The following is a 26,359-nucleotide window of genomic DNA, read 5'->3' as shown; positions in this document are numbered from 1 at the left end:
TGATTTAGGGCTATTTTTAAAGGGCTTTATGAATAAAGTTGGTATGGTATGGTATATAAGTAAACATTGATTGATGAATGATTGATACTAACCCCCCTCTATAGAGATTCTTGGCAGACATATAAGGAAGAGTAATGGACAGTGCAAATGGGCCAAAAAGGTATTGTCTTTGAAGTCTTTTATGGTTTCAGTTATTTTACTATATAGCTATAAATTCAGTTTTGTATTGCTCATACTGTACAGCACTGTTTAATTAATGGTTGTATTACAATTGTCATACTTTTCCTCTTTGACATTATTGGTACCGAAAAAAACACATTTGTATGCATGATGATGGCTTAGAATTTGTTTAACATTTGAGGTATTTATTTTCATAACTCTCTGGTTGGAGCTACAATCATACAATTTCTGGGACATTTGACTTTGGAGGTGCCATGGTATATGTCTGCATTTGTATTGAGAAAGGGACTTTAGCTGGGTCAAGTAGTCGGTTGGCGAATGATCACTAATCTGTTGAAAGGATTATTGTATATTTTTCGCTCAGAACAAGGTTGTATTTGGAAATCAAAGTAAACCCAATATGAGCTACATTCAGTTTATGATCGAGGTAGTCTGCCCTACCTGGTGGAGGTGCCAGGTATAGGTCGTCCCGTGTCTACCAGGACACACCAGCAGTAGCCGGTGGAGGGGTGGCACTGGACTGGCTTGTACAGTCCACCTTGGGCACAGTCGGGAACAAATACAGCATCGTTCTTGTGCTGCCTTGCTTCCTCTTGAGCAGACTGTTGTTCTTGGTCACAGGATGAGGCTGGGAAGGGAGAATACAGAGGCATTGGGAGGTGTTTAATAGTTACAATACATACACACATATATATATATATATATATATATATATATATATATATATATATATATATATATATATATATATATATGTATATATATATAATATATTATGATATAAATTGATGATAAGTGCAAAAGAGGTGCAGACCGACCTATTCAAATGAGGTTTTTGCATGTACTATCATTTGTGCCAAAGGAGACACTCATTTCCCTCCATCATCGTATGCTTCAATGGTCCAACCTGTGCTGTTTTGTTATGTAGTGGAATATGCAACACACACCACCTGAGGCAGTACTGGCTAGTCTTACGCTCTGGGAGAACCGTTCCCCACACCACCCTAAAACGTCCAATCTAAAATTTGACTTTTACAGTCTTCTTTGATGCAAAATCAACAGTTACATTGTCATACGAAAGTTGTTGTGCAACTGTACGATTGATGCCGATAATGGCATGTCCAGAAAAACGCTTTTGTGATATCGTGGACATCAGTACGTTTTAACAAGCTTCACTGATCCGCTGGTCAGTCAACCGGAGTCGCGTGAGTCACGCAGATGACTGCACAGACTTTTTTTTAAACTTTTTTACGTAACAGTCTAGAAAACTAGCGAGGTTTGTTTAGCGCCCTCGCATAGATTGAGCCCTGGATGGTTGTCCACATTGCACATAGCAAAAACCGGCCCTGCACACCACCTTTTCTGGCCAACAAACGTGTGAACAAAACTTATTTTTCAGGTCCGGTGTCATGATGTGTCTGCAATGATCGAGAAATGCATGAAAATGCATGTTGCAATAAGGGCTTTTCAAATAGGAGATATGTTAATAATGTATCCCCTATATGGAAAAAAAATATTGCCGAAAAAAAAGCAGACACCAAAATTAATTATTTGAATTTGTTTTTAATCAGTCCCTTTATTCATGCAGCAGTATACAAATATAAATTGATATTGCTGAATAGACAATGTGTATTATTTTTTATTTATGATAGTCCAAATATGTTGACATACGTACATAGAACAGAGGATTTTCCTTGTAGCGTCTGTCTTTGAAGCTATCTGCGCATAACTGTGCGAGTTAGCACAAACATTTTAAACATGCGAAATACAGATGCAAAACAGTTTTGAATCACATTGCGAGGGCAAAATTATTATATGTGCATCTCTTCTTCCGACTATTGTAGGCGTTCTAATCATCAGCATATATTCTGCATATTCATGACGACGGGCACGCTAAATGGATTGCACTTTTTATTTTGATCATTTAGGAGACGCAGTTCAGCAATTTAAGTTTGTCTTGTTTTTTAATACATGCAAACCTTTGGTAGATCAGGCCCGTAATTGTTCAAAGGTTTACCATATCTGACCGACTCAATCTAAAGTCAAAATACAGTCAGTTTGAATCCTGAATTATCCATAAAAACCCAATGTTACATAGCTTTTTAATTGAAATGCTAGTACTGTGGTAAGATCCTATGAAAAGCTGTGGAGGATGAGTACCCAGAGACAGGGTGAGTGGACTGCTATATCAGCCCCCCTGTGGCACTGTTTACGGACATTAATGGGCTAAAGACACATGAGCGCAGCACCCTATGCTGCAAGTTAAGTAAATATTTAAAAACTCTGTGGATGTATGTGACAGTGAGAGAAACAGACAAGACACATATAAAAACATTTTTCCATCGGGCCTTCACCTTCACACGCTCAGGCACATCAACACACTACTGCAGGGTACTGTAAAGCAGCTTCTCTATGTTTACATGGTCACAATTCCCAGAGAAAATGCATTGCTTCTGTGTTTTATCTGTCTGGCCGGGGGAAAAAAGTGGGCTTTTTAGCAAAGCCTCAGCAGGATCTAGTCTTGTGTGTGTGTGTGTGAGATTTTAGAATTTAATTCAATGCAAGCTGATCTTTTTGCTGCTTCCCTCAAGGATCGGAAGCTCCTTCAGGATTATGGATATCCCTTTTCTTTGTTTACTTTCATGAGAAGTCTTTACACACAAAAAAGAGAGTGAATGAAATGCTTCCCTGCTTTTCTTAACAAACTCTCCTCGCTCCGATTCTTTTAGTTGGGCTTTCTTTGTTGGAGACGGTTTTTAATTGTTTCCCTACTCCAATACCCCGAAGAACAGATGTTAATAAAAACCATTATTGCTGTGTTTTTCATGCTTTTTTTTATTGCTTCCAAATTATAATAATGGGATTCATGCACAAATGCACTCGTGCACGCTGCTCAAGGGTAAAAGAAAAACCTTGTATGCAGTCCAAAACGTATTTCCCCAAAGAGCCATAAGGTAATCGATCTGTGTGGTGAGATCAACACGCATAAGTCAAAAGAATAGGATTGATCATGTGTTTGTGCCATGTGCTGATAATTACAGATCATCTGCAACAAAAAGAACCACAGAGACTCAGATCCCCGAAGCTCAATGTACTCCAACATCAAGATGTTCTGTACTGAAGAGCAGCCACAAACCATGATTGCTCTCAAAAGTCATCAGGGAAACACAGAGAATGCTTTGAGTTGAGTTCCCAAACACCCAAATCGCTGTCATTTAGAAAAAAGGACTCTTGGAAACTCACATGGTGCTCTGGTTCTATTGTTCTGTCGGCTGCGGACCTGCTCCGTCCACAGAGTGGGGTACTGGGAAATGATGTCTGAAAGAAATCACCATGACAGCTTTATTAGCATCAAATGAAAACCCGCTCATATATCATTGGAGCCAAATGTGGTTGTTCCAAAACTCACAAACTTTAAATATCACATCACATCACGGTTGTCGCATCTCAAATTACATTAAAAAAAACCCTGCATTTGACAGTTGAGGGTGGAAAATGAAAAATTGTGTAGGTAAACAATGGACCAGGGCTGTGAATGTCATTAGGCCTTCAGATTATAACAGTGGTCTCCAACCACCGGTTCGGGGACCGGTACCGGTCCATGACACATTTGCTACCGGGCCGCACAGAAACATTAATGAATTCATAAACTACCGCATTTTTTCTGACTTTTAGTGGCCTTGTGGTTATAGAGTGTCTGCCCTGAGATTGGTAGGTTGTGAATTCAAACCCCGGCCGAGTCATACCAAAGACTATAAAAATGGGACCCATTACCTCCCTGCTTGACACTCAGCATCAAGGGTTGGAATGGGGGTTTAAATCACCAAAATGATTCCGAGGCGTGGCCACTGCTGCTGCTCACTGCTCTCCTCACCTCCCAGGGGGTGATCAAGGGTGATGGGTCAAATGCAGAGGATAATTTCGCCACACCTAGCGTGTGTGTGACAATCATTGGTACTTTAACTTTAACTTTTAACTTTGGCCTGTCCCACTAAACACACCAATAAGCTTGTTAATAGATGTATATTACAACTCATTTGTTATAGTACATGAGACAATGCACATTAATGGACATATAAAATGTTAATGTGCCAGATTGTAGCCAAAGGCTAACCTTTCATGCACATTTTTTTGATGTTTTTATCTGCCTCACGTAGAAAGCCGGTCAGTGAAAATAATGCATACATTATACATGGTGGAAAAAAGGTTGTGGAAGCCTGGATTATAATACTAAATATGACTTTTTTCTGATGACAACCACTTCCAATATAACTTTGTGCATGTTTGCAAATGTTACATAATAGATAGACATAGTCCTTCTGCTACTAACAACATGCTGTTGTATTCAAGATAGGGATGGGTAACTTTCACATTTGAACCAATACGGTACCAATTTCTAATACCTGGAATCTGTATCTGTATTAATCACTATCAATTTTAATTTGCATTTTTGTGTGTTTCTGGGGTATTAAAGGTAATTTGTTTAATAATTATTCATCTTTTTTACTGAACATTAAGCACTGAGCTAATAATGATAATTGTCCTGTCCAATTGTTATAACTTGCTTTACTATACTTCTGATTGTCATTTGAGTGTATTCATTTCCGTTGGTCCCAAATGTGTAGCAATAGTCAGAAAGTAGTCTTAAAAGTTGAATGTGCCCAGTCTTGTTTTTGAGCATGTTTATACTGTAAGTATTGTATTTATTGCACACCAGCTGTTTGATTGTAACATGCATCTTAGTTGTACGGTAGTTTTGATTTCCAAATTTGGAGGTGTTGACATCGCCATGTAAAATCACTAATGCTAATAAGTCGCATCTACAGGATATAACATATTTAATATAAATTAGCATTGAGCCTGCTTGAAAAGTGCAGCCTTACTCCTGATCACTTTCTATTAGAGATGCTTGCTTTGTGCAACCCAGATTTCGAAAATTGGTACCTGTTGGATTTTATATCAATCGTACTTGGTGGTACCGATGGAATTTGTTCCATACCTGTAAAAGTACCAAATGTCATGATGATGATAGCAATAAGAACAACATTATTTTCCTTTTTTTCTCCACTAATCACAAAGCCTGGGCCGCTACAAATTATTGAACGATAAATGAAAATGAACTCGATAACTTTGTTGGCATCGATCCATTACTTTGTCCTTTTGTGTTTGTTTTCTTCGTCTGTTGTTTTCAATCAGGGTGGAAGAGGGTTCACTCTGTATATCGCTCTAAGCACTTACCACGTTCATTTAATAAGCGGAATTAAATGAGCGCAGTGAACCCTCTTGTCATCCAGCCGCAATCTTTGTCTCGGTGGGCGGAGGTGCAACCGCTAGCTTACACACAGGATACACTGACAGAGTCTGGCTAGTTGCGACTCACTAGAGAGAAGCGCCGCAATGTAACAAAAATGGGTAGCAAAAAGATTATTTCAAATCCAAATGTTCCTGTGTGGTATTATTTCAGCTTCTAACCACATAATCAACAAGGACGTTTAAGCCAAAATGCCAAATTTGTTGGAAAGTGATGTAAACAACAACAACAACACAAATCACCAAGTAGGGAAAAAATGGCACTTCAAGGAGTTCAATAATTATTGAAGTTCAATTTTTGCTAACCGATGCTAAATATCAATGTTATCTATATACGTGTTTACTTACCTAAGACAGTTAAATGTATTGACCTTACAATTACAAAGTTTAAAAAAAAAGTTGATTGTGTTTTAAAGTGTCAGTTGCATTATTACTATCGCATATTAAGATTACATTAGAGCTTAATTTGGTCTCCAAATAATGCTGACAATTGTCTGTCTGCAAAAATTTGTGGGACAATATATCGTTCAGCAAAATGTGTTATCGATCCAGGTCTACTACTGACTACCCAATCAAGTAATAATTTTTTGAGTACAGAAAAGCTAAGAGATTAGACTAATGACATCGTCTCAAAGTTTAAATACTATCTTTAATATAAACTATTTGCCTATGATTGATTTTATAATAGAGCCAGCGTCCTCTGCAGTGGACATTTGATGATATGCATAAAAGGGCTATATTGTAACTCAAAATAAATATCCACTGCGGAAGATTCTGGCTCTCAGAAGGATTCAGTATAGTTCTGTGTTTTATATTCACTCCTTGTCACATCTGTTTACTTAAAAAAGAGTGTGACAGTCTATAACATAAAGGCAACTGAGATGTATGGTGGTAGCAACACAAACAAATTATTAATATTGACTTTTTCGATTTATATCTTATTAGGTTGTTTATCCAGTACAGTGGTACCTCAAACTACGAGCACATTGCGTTCCACGACCAAGCTCCTAAATGGTATTGAAAAAGCAGATATTCCTAGTTAGACTATCTCCCACAATCAGTGTTGTGGTAGAGATGGCCGACACCCAAAGCAGCTTCTGGCATGTGCACTAAGCCAAGCCGTGGGCGCAGGAGCAAGCCTCAGCATTAGGAAGATGTCAGCTGGAAGGCTGTGGAAGCTGGACCGATGCCAAAGGTTTGGGTTCCAATGGTTGGAAAACAAAGTTATTTCGATCTGAAGCTATTAGCTGTGCATGTGAGCTGTGTGCTTGGTATTTTTATGTATTTTTATCTATTTATCTATGTTCGTATGTTTTTATGTGTTATTATGAATGTGCACTAAATTAGTTTTGCTTACAATTTTGTTGTACAATGTACAATGACAATAAAGATATATTCTATTCTATTCTAATGCTAGCAAGTAAGACCGGAAGTTTCCTTACGGCGTTCATTGTGGCATTTGCTACGCCATTTAGCGCCTCGGAGGCTCGTAACTCAAATTATGCTCGCAATTTAAAGCATAAAAAAAATACTTGTAAGTTAAAGGCCTACTGAAATGAATTTTTTTTATTTAAACGGGGATAGCAGATCCATTCTATGTGTCATACTTGATCATTTCGCGATATTGCCATATTTTTGCTGAAAGGATTTAGTATAGAACAATGACGATAAAGTTCGCAACATTTGGTCGCTGATTAAAAAAAAAGCCTTGCCTGTACCGGAAGTAGCGTGACGTCACAAGTTGAAAGTCTCCTCACATTTTCCCATTGTTTACACCAGCAGCGAGAGCGATTCGGACCGAGAAAGTGACGATTACCCCATTAATTTGAGCGAGGATGAAAGATTTGTGGATGAAAAACGTGAGAGTGAAGGACTAGAGTGCAGTGCAGGACGTATCTTTTTTCGCTCTGACCGTAACTTAGGTACAAGGCCTCATTGGATTCCACACTCTCCTTTTTCTATTGTGGATCACAGATTTGTATTTTAAACCACCTCGGATACTATATCCTCTTGAAAATGAGAGTCGAGAACGCGAAATGGACATTCACAGTGACTTTTATCTTCACGACAATACATCGGTGAAGCACTTTAGCTACGGAGCTAACGTGATAGCATCGGGCTTAACTGCAGATGGAAACAAAAGAAATAAGCCCCTGACTGGAAGGATAGACAGAATATCAACAATACTACCAAACTCTGGACCTTAACCACACGGTTAATGCTGTACCGCCTGACGAAGCCTAGCAATGCTGTTGCTAACAACGCCATTGAAGCTAACTTAGCTACGGGACCTCGATAGAGCTATGCTAGTAACATTAGCTCTCCACCTACGCCAGCTCTCATCTGCTCATCAACACCAGTGCTCACCTGCGTTCCAGCGATCGACGGAGCGACGAAGGACTTCACCCGATCATCGATGCGGTCGGCGGCTAGCGTCGGATAGCTATCCAAGCTATCTAAGTCAAAGTCCTCCTGGTTGTGTTACTGTAGCCAGACGCTAATACACCGATCGCACCTACAGCTTTCTTCTTTGCAGTCTCCATTGTTCATTAAACAAATTGCAAAAGATTCACCAACACAGATGTCCAGAATACTGTGGAATTTAGCGATGAAAAAAGACGATTTAAGCTGGCGACCGACCTATTCCAAAATGTCTGATTCAATTATTGACGTCACGTGCATACGTCATCATACATAGACGTTTTCAACCGGAAGTTTCCCGGGAAATTTAAAATTGCACTTTATAAGTTAACCCGGCCGTATTGGCATGTGTTGCAATGTTAAGATTTCATCATTGATATATAAACTATCAGACTGCATGGTCGGTAGTAGTGGGTTTCAGTAGGCCTTTAAAGGGGCTGTTTTCAACATTTACACAGATGGGTAGACGGCGCTATATTTCCAATGTATTTTACATTGCCCTCTCACGGCTTCTCCTTGCTAATGACGTAATTACATACGTATGTAACACATGCACGCGCATTACCATTGAGTGTTGTTAGCTTATAATAGCAATTTGGATAGCTAGCGTTAGCTATCATTGAATGTACAGTACAGGCCAAACGTTTGGACACACCTTCTCATTTCAATGCGTTTTCTTTATTTTTATGACTATTTGCATTGTAGATTGTCACTGAAGGCATCGAAACTATGAAAGAACACATGTGGAGTTATGTACTTAACAAAAAAAAAGTTGAAATAACTGAAATTGTGTTTTATATTCTAGTTTCTTCAAAATAGCCACCCTTTGCTCTGATTACTGCTTTGCACACTCTTGGCATTCTCTCGATGAGCTTCAGGTGGTAGTCACCTGAAGTGGTTTTCACTTCACAGGTGTCATAGTTTTGATGCCTTCAGTGACAATCTGCAATGCAAATAGTCATGAAAATAAAGAAAACTTTTGGCCTGTACTGTATTATCCATCATAACGACAACATGACTGCAAATTGTTCGTTGCATCTCTTGCACTGCTTTTGTATGTGTGCACACGCTCCCTGCGCATACGTGTTGACGAGACCAACTGAGTGACCGCTGTACACACCAATCACATACCAATAAGTTTTTATTCCATAAACTTTGTAATTATGAAAAATATCGAACATTTTTAATTTGTCAACAATTTGTGTTCTGTTAAACCATTGTTGGTAGCATAAGTCCTTATTATATTTTTTTTGCTTTCAACAATGTTACCGGAAGGAAGTTGCAAACAGCACCTTTGAGGTACTCGTAAGTTGAGTACCACTGTATTTTTGTTTCCATTCATGTGTGATGTTTTTTTCTTTTCTTTGACACTTATAAAAGTATGGTCAATAGATTCAGTAGATAGTAGATGGCTCACCTTCTTCATCTGTAGGTGGTTGTGGATCCACCACTAGGCCCGTTTCATCTGCATTCAGAATGGAGAATATTTGCAAAGAGACTACAATTACAAGAGTAAACTAGACACACAAATCACATAACTTTGTGAGATTTGCACATCGCCCGGCCGAGAAGGATATAGGCAGAAACAGAAGTGAAAGACAAGAGTGTGTATGCTGGACGCAGATTTAAAAAAAGTGTTTAGAAAGATAGTGGTCATGTACTCCTATGGCTTCACCAAACAGAGATCATTGGGCTATTAGGGATGCCTGTTCTTCTTATTCCAAGCAAGTGTGAAGGTGGAAGAGACAAAAGCGTCCAAGAAGTCAGAGACGAATCCAGCTCAGTGTTTGTTTGGTGACTGTTTGTTTGATTTGTGGTAAAAGGGAGACAAGGACAGACGTTTGGAGTCGCTGAGGGTGAAGCCAAGGCCATAGGTGTGGTTAACCTCACTGTGGGTCACTCATTCTGCTAAAGCAAAACTTTGTTAGTACAAATCAAACGAGTGGCTCCATAAACAAGGATTAAATTCTTTCTTTAAACAATGCATTCTTCATTGCAAAAAATAGGCTGCCCTTCCTCTTCTTGTTGAAAGAAAATATTCAGACGTAGTGTTTTTACCCCGCTCACTTAAGGGATGGAAATGCCATCTAAAAAAATCCCATTTATGATTTGAATTTATGACCAACCACTAATGATCCATCTTTACTTTGCGGCCTTTTACATTATTACAACACCTCCTTTAGCATCTGCCAGGAAACCCCTGTGCTATTTGTGGTTAGATTTACTGCTGATTGCCAGCCATCAGCTGCATGTGTTTCCAGCATGGGAATTAATTTGTCAAGTTAAACACCACAGAAGGCTTTATGGTAAAGCATTTTGTGTTTTAATGGCACTTCAATGCCTCGACAGACATCGTCCAATAATTTTGATGCTGATGGGCTTTTTCAGGATCAAAGTATTGATGCAGTTACTGCTATTTCAGTGTTTACACACCACAAATATTTACCGGTACAGTTTATGCAGCTTTTTAACACCATGCTGATTAAACAAACCCAAATGCCACCTCTTCTTTTAAAGCAGGGGTGTCAAACGTACGGCCCGTGGGCCGACGAGTTTGCTAAGTATAAAAATGAGCTGAAAATTTTTAATGAAATAAACTGATGTTCTAAATGTGTCCACTAGATGTCGCAATAGCTATTCTTTGTATCTTTGTAGATGATGCTACATATGTAAAAACATATAAACCACATGATGTTAGTGCACCAGTCGAGGAAAATGAGCAAACTACATAAAAAACATCCTGTAATTTGATTTTGAGATTATTTTTTTATCTTGATAGATTGAACATTAACACCAGTGAGTTGACTGGTGAACATTATCACATCATTTATTCAGAAAGTATAAATAATGACAAATAAAGGTAGAATACTATTAACCGCAACATGTAAGTGTAAAAAAAAAACCCAACAACATTATGATGTGTAAATTTTCAGAATGTGCTTGTTCTATTTTTAAACAAAGAAAACAATCTGAAGTTGTCTTTATTTTTAAGTTATCGTGCCGTGGTTTTACCAGTCTGGTAAAACCAACCCCCAGTACCTCTGTTTTAAAGTGTGCATTCCAGCTTGATCTAAATATAATGACCAATCTGAGATCCAGAGACTCAAGAGAGAATATGATAATAATGCATGCAACCATAATAAACACATAATAAATCCAGTAACCAACTGTAAACTTCCAAATTCTACATTTTTCCAAATCCTTCAATTTGTTGTTTCAAGTCGTAAAAAATGAGAGCAACATATCTTGGAAGAGAGCTGGAGGGGAAACCTGTGGTTGCTGGAGAAGTGCAGATGTTGAAAGTTAAATAAGGGTGATGAATAACGTGTGAACATTTCTTTGTATCTGTTGGAGCTGAAAATGCAAAGTGATACAATCAGAGAAGTATTTATAACTCATCCGTTAAGGCTGTTGAAATGGTTGCTTAACACATCAGCTCTTGAAAGCCGCTGCAGCTCCTCGTGGTGTACACAAGAAGTCGTCGTCACATTTATCTTAAAACATTTCACTCAGTAAAAGATGCATTTTATAACAGCCTGCAGGCTTTATGTCAGAGTGACAATAGTGACAAGCCTTAACAGGCAACCTGAGCCACACAAAACAGGCCAACACAGAGACGCCAGCATATCCTCCTGACAAACAGGGTCCTCTGCGGTAGACATGTTGTTTTGGGTCTATTTTATTTTGTCACTCTATTTTCTTTTGTTAGAGTTACCCAATTCTGGAAAAAAAAATCACCCTCTTATTGGACACCGGTTCTCAGGAGGTCAGGGATAGGGTTAGGTGTATGTCGATCGGCCGATTTTAATGTAAAAGTATGTGATCATTATTGCCAAATATGGCCTTTTATTGCCGATCACAATCATTGATCCCTTCTTGGTGACACTGTATTTATTTTTAGACCCTTGGCTAAAAAGCGGGTGAAGTGAAGTGAAGTGAAGTGAATTATATTTATATAGCGCTTTTCTCGAGTGACTCAAAGCGCTTTACATAGTGAAACCCAATATCTAAGTTACATTTAAACCAATGTGGGTGGCACTGGGAGCAGGTGGGTAAAGTGTCTTGCCCAAGGACACAACGGCAGTGACTAGGATGGCGGAAGCAGGAATCGAACCTGGAACCATCAAGTTGCTGGCACGGCCACTCTACCAACCGAGCTATGCACACACTATGCAAACACTTTCGTTTTTGTTCCTATTTTACTAAGTTTTCCTATGTAAACAAAAAGCATATCTACGCTTAAATATTGGTCACCACTGACCTATTTATAATGTAATGTAATCATAATGTATCTTTATATAGCAGCTTATTATGTGTCAGTGTGGAGCCACTCTTCCAAGCTAATAATAATCCCCTCCATGACATTATAAACTGCATTTCTTAGTATCATCAAGGGAAACTTCGCTTTTTGAATTTTGCCAATCATTCGCAATCTTTATGTGAGACAAGCCCAAATGTATTTTCTTTTATTCACACACTCCCGCCATCAGTGTGTGAAGGTGTGTGTGAATGGGTGAATGTGGAAATAATGTCAAAGCGCTTTGAGTTCCTTAAAAAAAAAGGTAGAAAAGCGCTATACAAGTATAACCCATTTACCAGTTACCATTTTTGATGTATATTCTAACGCGTAAATAAACGGTAGCAAAAGTCAGCTAACTATAGAGGTAATGGGGTTCATTGTGTCAATAAAACCGCTCTAAAAACCTCCAAAAACCTCCAACAACATTTTATATAGACACTGTAATATGTAATGTAGTAACAGGCACATTATTAAGAACATGTAATATTTACGTATATTGTTAATTTTAAGCATACAACAAAGCACTAATTTCACAGACGTATCACAACGTTCGCTATTTCCTTCAACAACAACACTACTACTCAAGGCAGACATCATGAGAGTCAACAACGACTACTTTGGGACTTTGATTGATTGATTGAAACTTTTATTAGTAGATTGCACAGTACAGTACATATGCCGTACAATTGACCACTAAATGGTAACACCCGAATAAGTTTTTCAACTTGTTTAAGTCGGGTTCCACGTTAATCAATTCATGGACAAATTATGTTCCACAACCTTATATTTTTTAGCCTAAATATACGGACGATGAGCTACAAGTTTTAGAAGCTGAGTGATAAGCAGATCCAGCAAGTAGCACTATTGCTAGGGGCTAAACAAGAAATACAAAATATGAACATAACAAAACAATCACTAATGTTGGCTCTCACTGGAATGCCGACTGAAGGGATGTTTATATCTTCCCATTTAGATGAAGAATTACTCATACTGCTCACACAAGAAAAAAAAAAGCGTCATTCTTGTCATCTTCAAGTCTAAGTTGAATGTCAAGTTGACCAACTTCACGGTTTATGGCAACAACCTTCTACTATACAAGTGAGAGGTATGATGTATAATCTAGCACAGTGGTTCTCAACCTTTTTTCAGTGATGTAACCCCTGTGAAAATGTTTTTAATTCAAGTACCCCCTAATCAGAGCAAAGCATTTTTGGTTGAAAAAAAGAGATAAAGAAGTAAAATACAGCACTATGTCATAAGTTTTTGATTTATTAAATTGTATAACAGTGCAAAATATTGCTAATTTGTAGTGGTCTTTCTTGAACTATTTGGAAAAAAAGATAAAAAGAACTAAAAACTTGTTGAAAAATAAACAAGTGATTCAATTATAAATAAAGATTTCTACACATAGAAGTAATCATCAACTTAAAGTGCCCTCTTTGGGGATTATAATAGAGATCTATCTGGATTGATGAACTTAACTCTAAACATTTCTTAAAAAAAAAAAGAAATCTTTATGGAACATGTCCACAAAAAACCTAGCTGTCAACACTGAATATTGCATTGTTGCATTGTAATGAATGGAATAGCCTACTTGATTTGATGTTCAGTTTATGAACTTACATTCATATTTTATTGAAGTATTATTCAATAAATATATTTATAAAGGATTTTTGAATTGTTGCTATGTTTAGAATATTTAAAAAAGATCTCACGTACCCCTTGGCATACCTTCAAGTAACCCCAGGGGTACACGTACCCCCATTTGAGAACCACTGATCTAGCACAAACTTTTACCAACTCAAAGGAGATGCAGCAGCTCACTGGCTCAGTATGCATAAGCTAGTTACCATATTTTTAAGACTACAGGTGCACTTAAAATCATTTCATTTCCTCTGATTAATTCTGGTTGTGCTCACCGACCTTGAAGCAATTTTATTTGGTACATGGTGTAATGATAAGTGTGACCAGTGGATTGGCATTCACACATACAAGATACGTGTGGACTGCAGGTTGACGCCTGTTTAAAGGGGAACATTATCACAATTTCAGAATGGTTAAAACCATTAAAAATCAGTTCCCAGTGGCTTATTATATTTTTCGAAGTTTTTTTCAAAATTTTACCCATCACGCAATATCCCTAAAAAAAGCTTCAAAGTGCCTGATTTTAACCATCGTTATAAACACCTGTTCATTTTCCTGTGACGTCTCATAGTGAAGCCAACACAAACAAACATGGCGGAAAGAACAGCAAGCTATAGCGACATTAGCTCGGATTCAGACTCGGATTTCAGCAGCTTAAGCGATTCAACAGATTACGAATGTATTGAAACGGATGTTTGTAGTGTGGAGGCAGGTAGCGAAAACGAAATTGAAGAAGAAACTGAAGCTATTGAGCCATATCGGTTTGAACCGTATGCAAGCGAAACCGACGAAAACGACACGACAGCCAGCGACACGGGAGAAAGCGAGGACAAATTCGGCGATCGCCTTCTAACCAACGATTGGTATGTGTTTGTTTGACATTTAAAGGAAACTAACAACTATGAACTAGGTTTACAGCATATGAAATACATTTGGCAACAACATGCACTTTGAGAGTGCAGACAGCCCAATTTTCATCAATTAATATATTCTGTAGACATACCCTCATCCGCGCTCTTTTCCTGAAAGCTGATCTGTCCAGTTTTGGAGTTGATGTCAGCAGGCCAGGGAAGCTAGGGTCGATATTCTTCTCTTGATCATCTTCGGTGGCATAAGGGACGGTGTGAGCCAAGACATCCAGGGGGTTTAGCTCGCTCGTCTGCGGGAACAAACTGCCGCCATTGCTTGACGTGCAACTGAGGCCCTTTGTCCCTGAATTGCTCACACACTCCGGCAGATTCAATGGGGGTCTGGCGGCAGATTTCTTTGACTTTATCGTTGGGAATGCATCTGCTTTGAGTGTCGCAGGATATCCACACATTCTTGCCATCTCTGTCGTAGCATAGCTTTAGACGGTAAAGTGTGCGGAACAAACGTCCAATTTCTTGCCACTTTCGCATCTTTGGGCCACTGGTGCAACTTGAATCCGTCCCTGTTCGTGTTGTTACACCCTCCGACAACACACCGACGAGGCATGATGTCTCCAAGGTACGGAAAACAGTCGAAAAAACGGAAAATAACAGAGCTGATTTGACTCGGTGTTTGAGAAAATGGCGGATTGCTTCCCGATGTGACGCCACGTTGTGACATCATCGTTCCGAGAGCGAATATTAGAAAGGCGTTTAATTCGTCAAAATTCACCCATTTAGAGTTCGGAAATCAGTTAAAAAAATATATGGTCTTTTTTCTGCAACATCAAGGTATATATTGACGCTTACATAGGTCTGGTGATAATGTTCCCCTTTAATAAATGACGCTAAACAGTACCTGTAAGCAAATAACACCAAAACGTTGATGATTCATTGAGAATACAGAATATAGACGCTCAAAAATCTGTCAACATGTTTTAGTACAACATTGGTAAGCTATAAGGCCGCACCGCTTGATGGAACGTGGAGCATTACGGCTACCGTAGTCGGACATACTGAAATGGTGCCTATTATGAGACATATTATCTCATGTTTTGTTTCGCAATATTATGCAAAACCAACTTTTCTTACCTAATAGTACCTGCTGATGTGTATTTGGGACCTGAATAAGTCTCAACAATGTTTGCGTGTCCGCCATTGTAGTCCGCGCTGTAGTCCATAAGTTCCTTCTTTTTCTCTATCCTCTTGTTGTGGGGCATTCATCCTCCACTGGTGCCATTTTCTAATACAAAGTAGTGTACAGTTCTAACATATATCTGTCAGTAGACTCGCTATGAAAGCGCTAAAAACCACCGGTACAACAAAGATGACAGGGAGAAGGCAGTAAAAGTGGAGGCACATAAATAAGACCGCCCACACAATGGAACTTTTCAACTTTTCAGTAATCTATGCAACATTTTGACCAAATAACTACCATTACATGTTATGTAGACCACAAGGTAGTGTTTTAAATGTATTAAAAAAAAACATTGTATTACCCCTTCATGACCCCCTTTGTATGTACAGTACATACCTTAATAGTGCCCCTTATAATCAGAGGTGGGTAGTAACGCGCTACATTTACTCCGTTACATCTACTTGAGTAACTTTTGGGATAAATTGTACTTCTAAGAGTAGTTTTAATGCAACTTACTTTTACTTTTACTTGAGTATATTTATAGAGAAGAAACGCTACTTTTACTCCGCTACTTTTATCTACATTCAGCTCGCTACTCGCTACTAATTTTTATCGATCTGTTAATGCACGCTTTGTTTGTTTTGGTCTGTCAGACAGACCTTCAAAGTGCCTGCGTTACTGGTGACGTTTCACTCCGTTCCACCAATAAAATGCAGTCACTAGTGACGTTTGACTCCGTTCCACCAATCAGATGCAGTCACTGGTGACGTTGGACCAATCAAACAGAGCCAGGCGGTCACATGACCTGACTTAAACAAGTTGAAAAACTTATTGGGGTGTTACCATTTAGTGGTCAATTGTACGGAATATGTACTGTACTGTGCAATCTACTAATACAAGTTTCAATCAATCAATCAAAAGTGTGAAGGAAAAAAGACACTTTTTTATTTCAAACGTACATCCCGTCACAAGCCTAAAGACTGACTGCACAGTTCCTGTCTTCACAATAAAAGTGCCGCTCCATCGCGCCTGCGCTTTCAAAATAAGAGTCTCCGAAAGCCAGCGCAAACAAGCTAGCAAGCTACGGAGTTTGCCGCCAATGTATTTCTTGTAAAGTGTGTGAAAACGAATATGGAAGCTGGACAAATAAGATACCAAAAACCAACCACTTTCATGTGGTATTAGACAGAAAGGAGGAACTTTTTTTCTCCTGCATTTGAAAACGTGGACGTTAAGCACTGCTGTCTGATTACAATCAATGCAAGTCATCAGAATCAGGTAATACACCAACTTATATTCTTGTCAACATGAAAGAAAGGAATCTATATGTGTTAAACATGCATGTATATTCATTAAAACACCTTTAACATGTAAACAAAAATGGCAAAATAAATAAATATAAATGATATACTGTATATATCAATGTATGTGTATATATGTATATATATATATATATATATATATATATATATATATATATATATATATATATATGATATGTGTGTGTATGTTACTCATCAGTTACTCAGTACTTGAGTAGTTTTTTCACAACATACTTTTTACTTTTACTCAAGTAAATATTTGGGTGACTACTCATTACTTTTACTTGAGTAATAAATCTCTAAAGTAACAGTACTCTTACTTGAGTACAATTTCTGGCTACTCTACCCACCTCTGCTTATAATCCAGTGCGCCCTATAGGCCAACAAATGCTGTATCTTTATATATGCGTTAGCATATATAATAACATTATTGCTAATACTTGGTTAATATTCAGGTCACGACATAAATGAAGTATTGTTGATGGTTTTAGAATGTTTTAAGAGGGCTTAATGGGCACAACAGACGCAATGGACTCAATGACGTAATGACTCAGATTAGCATCATTTAAGCCACATTGTACTTTCCGTATATTAAGAATTAGAATGCATAAAAATACATATGTGATCTTGTTTGACATAAGGATTGTGAATGATAGGCAAAATTCCCCAAAAAGTGCAAAAAAAAAGTGCAGTTCCCCCTTAAGTACCATTATCACGTCACACTATCACTGGAGGATGATGCTAAACATGTTACACAACGAGAGCAAGCCTGTAGCAGGCATGCTATTACTAAGCTGCTAAGAAAGCTTTAAACAACACCAAGAAATAAGTGCTTAGTAAACTTTGAAAAGCGTTGATGGAACTGCGTGACAGCAGAAGGTAAGCAGTTATTAACAAGAAATTAACAAATAGATTGAAAAAAGTCTAGAGAGGATAACATAACAGCAATTGTTGGTGTGTCAGTACACAGCACGTTTAAGGTGGGCGGATTGATCCATGAATGTTGTCGATACCAAGGGTAGCATCATTATATGATTAATACCAAAGTGATTAGATTGATATTTTAATTTTTTCATATCTTTTTTTTGTTTACAAACTCAGGGAATCATTCCACATAGACAGGAAGACTTTGAGGGCAAAAACCAAAGGATTTAAATGAGTAGTAGACAGCAGTTTTTGCTTTTGTTTAGTTACTGTGTACTATTGACTTTGTTTTGCTTAAACACTTGTATGAAATAAAAGTGTAATAAAATAAAATAAGCAACAAGTTTAAATAGTGCGTTGATATTGTTAACGTTCAATAGCACTCACCATAAATACATTTATAAAAATTACAGTTAATACATGTGATCGGTATTGGTATCAGTCAATCACGCTCATTGATGATCACAGTCGCAATCTCCAGCATAAAACCCTGGTCGGAAAAATCAATCAACAATTTGACATGATCGTTTCTTAAATTGACTTCTCACCTTTTCCTGGCTCCCGTGTGGTCGCTCTCTCTTGTTTTGATCCTGAAAAGCAGGAAAACTTCTAAATTAATTAAATAGGTTTCAGTTCGAAATACATTTTTAAACTTGATTAAAAATATATTTGGAATATATTAGGAATATAGCAGTGCTGTCTAAATGAACACATAACTATGGAATGATCCATACTTATTGGTGTTAATCTGATCAAGTATTGTAACGCAATTAACCCATGTTCAGTACAGAATGACTCAAAATCCTTGAAACATCTCTGGCAACATATCAGTTTGTCTAAGAAGTGTTAGTGATGCAAATGTTCATTTGATCCGGTAGTGGCAGGTTAAGTCCATTAGAAAGACGTTGGCTCTATCAAAGCTAATTTTGAGTACAAAAAAAACAGTCAGCCGAATCTCTCAGTCTTGACTCTCTTTGCTCATGCAAAATTAATCACCATTAATTAAAAATTAATGATATTCATTCAACATTAATGTTGGAGCCAAAATTCCTTATTTGTTTATATTGTTTTTATTTTATTTTCTCTAATTGATTGTTTGGTTCAGCATGTTGTATTTCCTTCTTTGGCAGATTGCTCCGCCCACTTCCTGTTAAGAACCAGGAAGTGTCGACAGGGAGGGGACTGTTGCTATGGTGGGGTTACCATGGCAGCCTCCTTAAATTGGGTTCAGGTGTGAGCATGGGAGGGCGATTGGAGGACAAACAGTTTTCGACCGTGTCGTGTAGCCACGTGTGGTGTGTTGTCGTGACTTGTGGTGACAATGCTGTTATAATGTGCCATTCAAGGTTAGCATACTTTGTTATACAACTTACATTTGATTTAATTTAGATAGCTTGTAATAAACGGTTTGTCATATCCAAACACAGTTCTACAGTACTGGACATTCTGTGATTTACACGCGTCAAACTGGTCAACACAGTCGCCCTCGGTACCAGCCCAAAGGTAAGGGCTGTACATTAAGTCGAAAACTTTAGTCTTCGTTTTGGAAAAGGACTAAGTTTGAATGTCAGTAAGACACACAGTGGACACTTCATTAGGAACAGGAAGTAATTAGATTGCATCAACGCGCAGTGTGTGCACCTGGAGCGCACGCTGGGACGGTGTTCAGCCACAGGCCGGGCTGTTTCACCTCGATTGGACCAGGAGATGAGCCAGACAGCAGACGGGATCGTCGTTTGGGGCCAGGAGCAACGCAGCGACAGGCAGACGGAGGACGCCGCGCTGATCGAGACGGAGGACGTCGCGCTGATCGAACAACAGCATCACCGCGGGCCTCGCCGTTTGGAGCGACAGCTGAGCAGCGCTAGGACACGCAACGCTGTTTGAAGTTGTGTACTCTTTTTGAAGATACTGAACTCTTTTCAAAGACAATCTTTCGAAGACAAGAACAACATAAAGGTATGTAGCGCGCTACACGGGTTAATATATGGCCATATAATAGTGTGTGCACACAAAGACAGAAACAAGCCCGTTCGTGGGCGAGGTTTGGTTTGAACAAATGCAAATGAATAATTGCGGGTTTTGATTTTTGGTGTTTTGACTGACATTTACAAGGTTTCCATATATTTGATCTGATTTTGAATTGTGGGTTGTGTACAATCATGGATCCTGGAAAAGGCAAACATGATGCTTGGGAAATGCATGATCATGCGTTAATGGAGGAGTTAAAGTTAACGCATTCAATTGGTGACACAATCAAAGGTCAAATGGAACCCTCACAGGCTGAATTGTCAGAAATGACTGAAAATCAGTCACAGCCTGCAGAGATGGAAAATCAGGTGGACACAAATCAAACATCTGTTGTTAAAAAACGCACAGTGAAAATGACACTAAAAGCCCTAATGGAGAGAATTGAAACACTTCAGAAGGAGAGAAGATCCAAATTAAACAAGGCAAGCAACATGCAGAAACAAATCATGGAGATGATGAAAAATGGAGAGGACAAAATGGAAGTGCAATGTGCTTTCACCAAATATCACAATGTTATAAAGGAAACTGCAAGTGCACACCAATCCCTCCTACCAATTCTACCTACAGAGGACCAAATCAAACATGACATATGGTACAAAGCCAAATTAATTAATGTACATGAATTTGTTGAGCATGTTAACACCTGGATAAAAGCGCCAACCCTGGAGGGTATAGAGGATTTAGAAAGTGAAATTAATCCAAATGACAGCATTTCTAATGTTATAAGTCACAAATCACATGGGAGTCACACACACTCTGGTTCTAGTCGGTCAAGCACCTCCTCAGCTTGCAGACAGGCAGAGGCCGAAAGGGCTGCCCTCGCTGTCCTCTCTGCAGCTCTAAAGGAAAAACATGCATTGGAAGAGGAGGAGGAAAAGATCAAAAAGCAATTGGAAGAGGAAAGGGAAAGAATCAGAAAGAAAAAAGAAATGATGGATCTGGATGCTCAATTGGCAGCTGCTGATGCGAAATTAGCAGTTTTAAAAGCTCCCAGCCTTTACGCTTCCTCCCATACAGCATCTGATGGCATGAGCTCCTACTTAAAGAGAACCAAGGAACCACCAGTCACTCTCAACCCCCAGGCTAAAGCACCAGTCACTCTCAACCCCCAGGCTAAAGCACCAGTCACTCTCAACCCCCAGGCTAAAGACTATCAACCCCTCACACAGCAACTACAATATAGGACACCACTTCCCATTCAACCACCCACTTTTTGGCAAGAGCAACAGTCCATGCTTTCACACCCTAAACCCATTCAGGTACCACTGCAACCACCACCTTCTGTACCAAAACAGCAGCAGGTCTCTTGGAATACAGTGCAGTACCATAGCCCTACAACCCACATGGACCCCCCTGTACAGCAATCAAGGCAAACTAACATTTCCCCTCCAACCAATGGCACCCCCACTTTATGTGACTTATTGCACAGGCAAAATGAGATTGCAACATTGCAAATGTCGTTGCAAACTTCTCATCTACTCCCACCAAGAGAGATTCCCTATTTTGACGGTGATCCATTACTGTACAGAACCTTTGTCAGAGCATTTGTGCAATGCATTGAGAAGAACACAAGCAACAAAGGAGACTGTTTGTACTACCTGTAAATGTACACTAAGGGTCAACCTAAAGAACTGGTGCGTAGCTGTCAACACATGCCCCCAGAAAGAGGCTATGAGATGGCAAAGTATTTATTGGAAAAACACTTTGGTGACCAGTACCAGATAACAGCAGCTTACATGGAGAAAGTGTTTAACTGGCCTTTGGTAAAGTCTGAAGACGTACGAGCTCTGCAAGCCTACTCTCTTTACCTTCGAGAATGTTGCACTGCTATGGAAAACGTGCAGTACATGCAGGAACTTAATATGTCAGCTCACATGAAAACTGTGATCTCCAAGCTGCCGTACAGGCTGCGAGAAAGCTGGAGAGTCTCTGCATGCAACATAGTAGAAAACCACCATCGCAGACCTCAGTTCTCAGACATTGTAGCATTTATTGAGCGACAGGTGAAAATTGTCTCTGACCCAGTCTTTGGAGACATCCAGAATGCACCACAGAGTACAGGAAGTAAACTTGTAAAAGCAACGAAATCACAAGGTAAACCAAAATTCCAAGGTAGCAGTTTTGCCACAACCATTAATATCAAAACCCCTCAAGCGGAAGAGCAAACCAGATACAAACCTGCTCCAAAGCAAAGTGCATCTGCTCGTACCACAAATACCTGTGTTTGTTGCTTTAAAAATCATGCTCTTGACCAGTGTCCTCAGTTGGAGGAGAAGACCCACAGGGAGAAGATAGCTTTCATAAGACAGAAAGGAATCTGTTTTGGGTGTCTTCATGTTGGACATCTTAGCAGGCATTGTGATAAGCGCTTGACCTGCAAGATATGCGAGCAAAACCATCCAAGTCTGTTTCATATTGGTCAGAAGGAAAGAGCAAGCAACATAATTCCAAACCAAAATAAGGCAAGGGGACTATCTGTGAGCAATGCACAAATATCTCTGCAAACATATGGACAAACGGGGGCTGGAAATGGAATTCTGTCAATTCTGCCTGTACATATAAAGTCCAGCAAAGGACACACAGTCATAAAAACCTATGCATTCCTGGATCCGGGCAGCACAGATACATTTTGTTCTGAAAGCTTGATGACAAAGCTCAACTTGAAAGGAAGAAAAACTAAAATCAATCTCCTAACCATGGGCCCAAAAACATCAGTTTCCAGTTACATGCTGACGGACTTAAAGATTTCAAGCCTCACTGGGCAACAGTTCTACGACCTTCCCAAGGTCTACACCCAAAAAAGGATGCCCGTAACTACAAACAACCTCATCAATGAAGAGGAGTTGGCTAAATGGCCATACTTGGATGGCGTCACTCTTCCTCGTGTTCAAGCCGATGTAGAGCTAGTGATTGGGACCAATGCGTCTAAACTGCTTGAACCCTGGGAAGTGGTCAACAGTCGTGGAAATGGACCGTATGCCATTAAGACCCTATTGGGGTGGGTCATTAATGGCCTTCCTGATTACAGTAAGAAAAGGAGTAAGATTGGCTGCTCCACTACTACTGTTAACAGGATCTCCATAACAAAGCAAGAGAAGATACTGCACAATCAATACAACCATGATTTACACGACAGGTCATCAGAAGACATTTCCAGAGATGACATGAAGGTAATGACTAAAACGTGCAAGCTTCAAGATGGACACTACACTTTGGAACTTCCCTTTAAAAAGGATGATGTGTCTCTGCCAAATAATCAGTGCGCTACTAGGCAGCGTATATTTGGCCGGAAAAGGAGGGAAAGATGCAAGATTTCTGATGTCACACAATGGCGGTACAATAATACCACTCAAAATCCTGCAGACAAAGTCTCAAACAAAGATGGAGACAAGTCCAATACATCTCTGACCCATTCTGGAAACGCTGGTTAAGAGAGTACTTACCTTTGCTACTGGAGCGGCAGAGGTGGAGCAAACAGAGAAGAAGTCTCGTCCCAAATGACATTGTACTCATCGGAGACAATACCGCTCCACGTGGCTCTTGGTTACTTGGAAGAGTCATGGAGACTTATCCAGATAAAAAAGGATTGGTGCGTTCTGCTAAAATCAAAACTGAAAAACTCTAACTCAAAGATGATTGTTATTTGTTTATATTTATGGCTCCATTGTTATTTATTTCGAATTGTTAATGGCATCCTGCCCTTCTCAATTGGGGGCCGGAGTGTTTGAGCCAAAATTCCTTATTTGTTTATATTGTTTTTATTTTATTTTCTCTAATTGATTGTTTGGTTCAGCATGTTGTATTTCCTTCTTTGGCAGATTGCTCCGCCCACTTCCTGTTAAGAACCAGGAAGTGTCGACAGGGAGGGGACTGTTGCTATGGTGGGGTTACCATGGCAGCCTCCTTAAATTGGGTTCAGGTGTGAGCATGGGAGGGCGATTGGAGGACAAACAGTTTTCGACCGTGTCGTGTAGCCACGTGTGGTGTCTTGTCGTGACTTGTGGTGACAATGCTGTTATAATGTGCCATTCAAGGTTAGCATATTTTGTTATACAACTTACATTTGATTTAATTTAGATAGCTTGTAATAAACGGATTGTCATATCCAAACACAGTTCTACAGTACTGGACATTCTATGATTTACACGCGTCAAACTGGTCAACACAGTCGCCCTTGGTACCAGCCCAAAGGTAAGGGCTGTACAATTAATGTACAGCAACCATGAGATTGATTTAATCAAATATTTTGACAGTTTAACAGCACAAGTACACATACCAGGCATAATAATGATATATGACGTGGTTCCCGTTTTACAGCGTTCCTTGTTACAACGTTTTGCGGTTATAAATGCACTTAAATTATTAATACTGTACAAAAAAAAACCGAGAGGTGCAAAATTTCAAAAGAAAAGTTAGAAGGTATTTGATTTCCTACCGACGTATGTGTCCAGCTGTTCTCCTTATTGCAACTAAATAAGGTCCTTTGTATTTTCTCCCCTTCTTTTAACGTCGACAAACAGTCGAGAGAATAAGAGTTATTTTTGTGACCACAGCATTATCTGAAGCTACAAACCCCGTTTCCATATGAGTTCGGAAATTGTGTTAGATGTAAATATAAGCCGAATACAATGATTTGTAAATCCTTTTCAACCCATATTCAATTGAATGCACTACAAAGACAACATATTTGATGTTCAAAACCATAAACTTTTTTTTTTTTTTGCAAATAATAATTCACTTAGAATTTCATGGCTGCAACACGTGCCAAAGTAGTTGGGAAAGGGCATGTTCACCACTGTGTTACATGGCCTTTCCTTTTAACAACACTCAGTAAACGTTTGGGAACTGAGGAGACACATTTTTTAAGCTTCTCAGGTGGAATTCTTTCCCATTCTTGCTTGATGTGCAGCTTAAGTTGTTCAACAGTCCGGGGGTCTCTGTTGTGGTATTTTAGGCTTCATAATGCAATGGAGACAGGTCTGGACTACAGGCAGGCCAGTCTATTACCCGCACTCTTTTACTATGAAGCCACGTTGATGTAACACGTGGCTTGGCATTGTCTTGCTGAAATAACATTGCTTGGATGGCAACATATGTTGCTCCAAAACCTGTATGTACCTTTCAGCATTAATGACGCCTTCACAGATGTGTAAGTTACCCATGTCTTGGGCACTAATACACCCCCATACCATCACAGATGCTGGCTTTTCAACTTTGCGCTTATAACAATCCGGATGGTTCTTTTCCTCTTTGGTCCAGAAACACAACGTCCACAGTTTCCAAAAACAATTTGAAATGTGGACTTGTCAGACCACAGAACACTTTTCCACTTTGTATCTGTCCCTCTTAGATGAGCTCAGGCCCAGCGAAGCCAACGGCGTTTCTGGGTGTTGTTGATAAATGGTTTTCGCCTTGCATAGGAGAGTTTGAACTTGCACTTACAGATGTAGCGACCAACTGTAGTTACTGACAGTGGGTTTCTGAAGTGTTCCTGAGCCCATGTGGTGATATCCTTTACACACTGATGTCGCTTGTTGTTGCAGTACAGCCTGAGGGATCGAAGGTCACAGGCTTAGCTGCTTACGTGCAGTGATTTCTCCAGATTCTCTGAACCCTTTGATGATATTACGGACCGTAGATGGTGAAATCCCTAAATTCCTTGCAATAGCTGGTTGAGAAAGGTTTTTCTTAAACTGTTCAACAATTTGCTCACGCATTTGATGACAAAGTGGTGACCCTCGCCCCATCCTTGTTTGTGAATGACTGAGCATTTCATGGAATCTACTTTTATGCCCAATCATGGCACCCACCTGTTCCCACTTTGCCTGTTCACCTGTGGGATGTTCCAAATAAGTGTTTGATGAGCATTCCTCAACTTTATCAGTATTTATTGCCACCTTTCCCAACTTCTTTGTCACGTGTTGCTGGCATCAAATTCTAAAGTTAATGATTATTTGCAAAAAAAAAAAGTTTATCGGTTTGAACATCAAATATGTTGTCTTTGTAGCATATTCAACTGAATATGGGTTGAAAATGTTTTGCAAATCATTGTATTCCGTTTATATTTACATCTAACACAATTTCCCAACTCATATGGAAATGGGGTTTGTACATAACGGGTGTAGTATTGTAGTACACCTTGATTTACGAGCCATTCATTGTACAAGCTTTTCAATATACG

The 26,359-nt window shown here is 39.2% G+C and overlaps 1 protein-coding gene across 2 annotated transcripts in view; it reads right to left on the bottom strand.

Moving 5' to 3' along the window:
* The window catches only part of smoc2 (SPARC related modular calcium binding 2), a 92,079-nt gene that overhangs the window by 24,882 nt on the left and 40,838 nt on the right, over positions 1 to 26,359 (bottom strand). The window contains exons 5-8 of one of the 2 annotated variants that reach the window (XM_061961503.1): positions 18,696 to 18,737; positions 9,329 to 9,376; positions 3,424 to 3,498; positions 622 to 808 (exon numbers count right to left, since the gene is read on the bottom strand). In XM_061961503.1, coding sequence (XP_061817487.1) covers positions 622 to 808; positions 3,424 to 3,498; positions 9,329 to 9,376; positions 18,696 to 18,737 — 352 coding nt within the window. The remainder of the gene's footprint in view (positions 1 to 621; positions 809 to 3,423; positions 3,499 to 9,328; positions 9,377 to 18,695; positions 18,738 to 26,359) is intronic. The other variant, XM_061961504.1, reaches the window with a different exon arrangement.

Source organism: Nerophis lumbriciformis, linkage group LG02, assembly GCF_033978685.3.
Source record: "Nerophis lumbriciformis linkage group LG02, RoL_Nlum_v2.1, whole genome shotgun sequence".
Lineage (NCBI taxonomy): Eukaryota > Metazoa > Chordata > Actinopteri > Syngnathiformes > Syngnathidae > Nerophis > Nerophis lumbriciformis.
This window is presented reverse-complemented; position numbering and strand designations above follow the sequence as displayed.